This window comes from Ixodes scapularis, unplaced genomic scaffold, assembly GCF_016920785.2.
Source record: "Ixodes scapularis isolate PalLabHiFi unplaced genomic scaffold, ASM1692078v2 PGA_scaffold1__304_contigs__length_218370807, whole genome shotgun sequence".
In the NCBI taxonomy this organism is placed as follows: Eukaryota; Metazoa; Arthropoda; class Arachnida; order Ixodida; family Ixodidae; genus Ixodes; species Ixodes scapularis.
Window position 1 is genome coordinate 177,162,401 of NW_024609846.1, and position 4,593 is coordinate 177,166,993.

General features: G+C 41.2%; 1 protein-coding gene across 1 annotated transcript; it reads left to right on the top strand.

Annotated features, from left to right (window-relative positions):
• Nucleotides 1-604: 604 nt before the first annotated feature.
• LOC120844016 lies at nt 605-3,251 on the top strand (the record flags this gene model as incomplete). Its single annotated transcript, XM_040215574.1, has 2 exons — nt 605-775; nt 3,069-3,251. Coding segments are annotated over 2 exons (354 nt in total), but the record flags the coding sequence as incomplete, so codon positions are not given.
• Nucleotides 3,252-4,593: the final 1,342 nt, after the last annotated feature.

Consider the following 4,593-nt stretch of genomic DNA (forward strand, 5'->3'; position numbering starts at 1 on the left):
GTCACCAGACCGATATCATCTTCATCGACTTTGCCGAAGCTTTTGATACTGTCCCACATAGTCGCCTCCTCCTAAAGCTATCACAACTCCGCATCGAACCGTGCATTCTTAACTGGATCGCTTCGTTCCTTTCTAATAGAACTCAGTCCGTAAAAATAAACGTTTCTCTTGCTTATCAATGTTCAGTATCGTCTGTTGTACCGCAAGGGAGCGTTCTTGGGCCTCTTTTGTTTTTAATATATGTAAATGATCTTCCGTCTTCAATAACGTCCACCATTAGGCCTTTCGCTGATGATTGTGTCATATACAGGAATATATCCGATACATCCGATCATTTAATATTACAAAATGACCTTGGCAGGATTGGAACTTGGTGCACCTACTGGCTCATGAATATTAATGTCTCAAAAAGTAAACACATGAACATTTCCACATCGCCAAGTATTCCCTCCAAGGACGCAACATTGACAGGGTGTCCGTTTACAAGTACCTTGGTGTACACATTTCAGAAACGTTAAACTTGTCTCATCAGGTAGATTGCATAGTAGCAAGTACTCATAAAACCCTCGGCTTCTTGAAATGAAATATATCTCTCGCACCTCCGTCCATTAAATTGCTTGCTTACAATTCGCTGATACTTCCAAAACTAGAATACGCTAGCCCTGTCTGGAGTCCTCATCAGGCATACCTTGTTGATAGACTGGAGTCCGTTCAAAATAAGGCAGCCCGATTTATTACCTCTGACTATTCTCCATTAACTAGCGTCACGTCACTAAAAAACAATCTCGGTCTACATTCTCTTGAGAAACGTCGACGGCTGTCACGATTCTGTCTGTTTCATACCATTTTCAATAGCGTATCAACGTTTAGGCAAACTTACTGCAAACCGCCCTCCTATATATCACCCAGAACGGATCACGAACTTAAGATTCAGCCGCCCGAATCACGCACATTATTATTTTCCTCAACGCCTGTTGTCATGTGCATTAGAGATTGGAACGATATGCCATACGACGTAGTATCGGAGACTAACCTAGCAGCATATAAATTAAAATGTGAACAGTACCTTGGAATGAGCAGTTAGTAAGCGGTCTCTACCTTGACATTTATTTGCCTTGCACGCTGTTGCATATTTGTGCATTTTCATCTTGATCTTTTTTGCGTAAACTTTTGTTTACACCTATTCAATTATGCCGCAATATATGAAATTGCAATGTTATATCATGTATGTGTTCTTTTTCCTGCTCTTTTGTGTGCACGCTTCCCCCAGTGCATTTTTGTGCGTGTTATTCTAAGATGTAAATAGTATATACACGAAAATACTGTTCTGAATTTCTAATTGCATATTATGAATTTTCCCCCTTATATCATGCGCTCGCAAGTCGAGTGCCTTTGAGGTAATAAAATAAAATTAAATGAAATATGATGGTATAGCTGCAATAATTAGCAACCTCAAGTTCTCTTCTTCCTCCGGTATTGACGATATTAACTCTAAATTCTTAAAGAACATGAAGTCGTATTCATCAGCTATACTATCAATGGTTTTTAAGCAATCATTGGAGGAAGGCTGCTTTCCCAAAGACGGGAAAGTTGGAAAGATGACTCCAATTCATAAAAGTGGCAACCACTCCTCCGCGAATAACTTCCGCCCAATTTCCTTAACATCCCTTCCTTGTAAAATATTCGAACATATCATATATTTTAACCTCGCATGTTTCCTAGAATCCGGTTATTTTTTTCACCCCAACTCAACACGGCTTCCGCAAATCATTTTTCTGCGAAACACAGCTTCTGCTATTCACTAATAAGCTCCGTTCTGTCCTTGACCGTGGCTCGCAGGTAGGCTGCGTTTTCCTTGATTTCTCTAAGGCCTTCGATAAAGTTTCTCACTGGCTACTCCTGTTGAAACTTAGCAACCTCACCATTGATCCGAACGTGTAGCACGTTCGGATCAATGGATGGAATCGTTTTTAACAAACCATTCTCAATTTGCGCATGCCCCAATGGTACTAACTCTTCACTTTCTCTCGTAGCATCTGGAGTTCCTCAAGGTTCCGTTTTAGATTCGCTACTTTTCCTCATCTGTATTAATGATCTGTCTGAATGTATCTGCTCTAATATTAGTTTATTTGTTGATGATTGTGTGCTATATAGAGAAATAACAAATAACTCCGACATCTCTGTTCTCGAATCGGATCTTAACTCTGTATCTAACTGGTGCGACAAGTAGTTGATGCAACTCAATCTTAATAAATGTAAATACATCAAAGATTGCCTTCATACTAATATATGCTCGAATTACTACATTGACGACACTCCGCTACAGTCTGTGTCCTCTTACAAATACTTAGGTGTTTACATAACCTGTGATCTTTCCTGGGAAACTTACACTAACTATGTAACTAACAACGCCAACCGCATGATTGGATATCTAAAAAAAAAATTTCACAATCACCAGTGTCACTGAAACTCCGTTTAGTGACTCTGGTGTCAAGTTTAGTATGTACTTTAGTACGTACTAAACTTGAATACGCTTGTTCTATCTGGGACCCCGGTCGTAACACCATCATTACAACATTAGAATCAGTTGAAAATCGCGCAGCACGTTTCATACTCTGTAATTACCATCGTACAGTGCTAATCACACTTGTCTATAACGCGAGAGCGTGCGGCTTTCTCCGGGGAGCGCTAGACTGGTGGCATTCGCGGAAACTAAGCTAGTCACCTGGCGCAACATGGAACGGCCCGCTCGAGGGGTGTCCTGCCCACTCTATCGGCTGGCGGCGAACGCGGAAGGCTGCTCGCACTTTTTTTACAAACATCATTGCTCGAACAATAAACAAACTAAAGGATGAAGGCGTATCAACGATTTCGTCATCAAAAGACAAAAATATATCATAAAGCACTTTACTTTTATCGCTTAAAAAGCTGATAGAGTCTGCAGGACACCCCTCGAGTTGGCCATTCCATGTCGCGCCACGTGACTAGCTTAGTTTCCGCGAATGCCACCAGTCTAGCGCTCCCCGGAGAAAACCGCACGCTCGCGCGTTATAGACAAGTGTGATTACCACTGTACATACAGTGTTACATCAATGAAAAATAGCATTGGTTTACCCACACTAATGACACGTAGAAGCATTTTCCGCCTGATCTTAGTTCATAAGATTTACCAAAATAACCGTTTCATGCGCCGTGAACTTCTAACGCCACCTACTTATGTTTCATCCCGCGTAAATCACCAGTACAAAGTCGGTGTTTCCAATTACAAAACTAACACTTATTATAACTGCTTTGTTCCTCACACTAGCTCTGATTGGAATCGCCTTTCCGCTGACATAGCCTCCATAACAAGTATTATTGATTTTAAAACTGCCTTGTTTGTTAGTTTTTGATTCACCATTTTCTAGTTGGTATCGCTGTTGTAACAGTGTGTAAATATTTTTGAAGTGTCTGAGGAAGCGTGCAGTAATTACTATATTATATTTCATGTATCAACAACTGTACCCTTGTTAACTATCCCCCCTCCTCCCCTCTGTAATGCCCTTCGGTGCATTGAGGGTAAATAAATAAATAAATTTCTTGCAGCGTGCAGTGTGCTTAAAGGGTTTTCCGGCAGTTTCCTAAGCTACCCAAACAAATTGCATTTTCTTACTACCCGGACATTAGTCTTCACGGTATGCCATTTATTTTCTCGAAATTTAAAATAGCAATTGAGCAAACCGTAAATGAAGATGATGCCGTAACCAACCTTCCGATTTCCGCGCGCGATCCAGCCGTGTGACGTCACAGATGATACATATTTTCAGGTCACGCAGGTAGTCCTAAACAAAGCATGTCGAGTGTTTTTTTTTTGTTTTTTTTGCGTGCTTCGCATTGAATCAGCTACCAAGCAATTATTTCCCACCATCAAACGTCTTGTTATCAGTTGGGGACATGGCTTAGTGCCCAGTTTGTACCATTTCTGTCGTCAGACTTCAATGTTGCCAGTAGGGGATCACGGTTTGGAGAACACAGTGAAAACAAAATTCGAAAATTCAATAACTTCGCGAAATGTGTTTCCTTTATTACAATGCTTGAAGAACTGGTACAGCTGTGTCTACCGGTGTCCTAAGCCAATTTGGAGGCAAATCAGTGACCATAAAAAAATCGCCGGAGCACCTCTTTAAAGGCCGACGACCAGACGCGAGAGTTTGCCATAGGCGGAAGACATTCTCACCCTGGAGGAGGAGGAAACAGGCAACGGTGGACAGGGTAGAAGGGGGGAGAGAAGGAAGTGGGGGAAAAGTGCAAAGCGCGAACTGGTCGTTGGTCTTTAAGGTGCGAAGATCAACCTTAATGATTCATAAGTCCCTCAGGTTCCTTCTTCCGCAAGTATGTTTATAATCCAAGATGTTGTGATAACACTATAAAAAATGGTCACTCCTCTATTTGGTAAGAAATAAATGAATGACAGAACCAGACTATATATATATATATATATATATATATGTATCGCGGGAGCCATGAGAGGATAGCCCTAAGGGATGTGTAGTTTACTTAAGTGCAATGGAACTTTCTAGAATGCATGGGGTTAGTAAACCTGCCGGACACTCT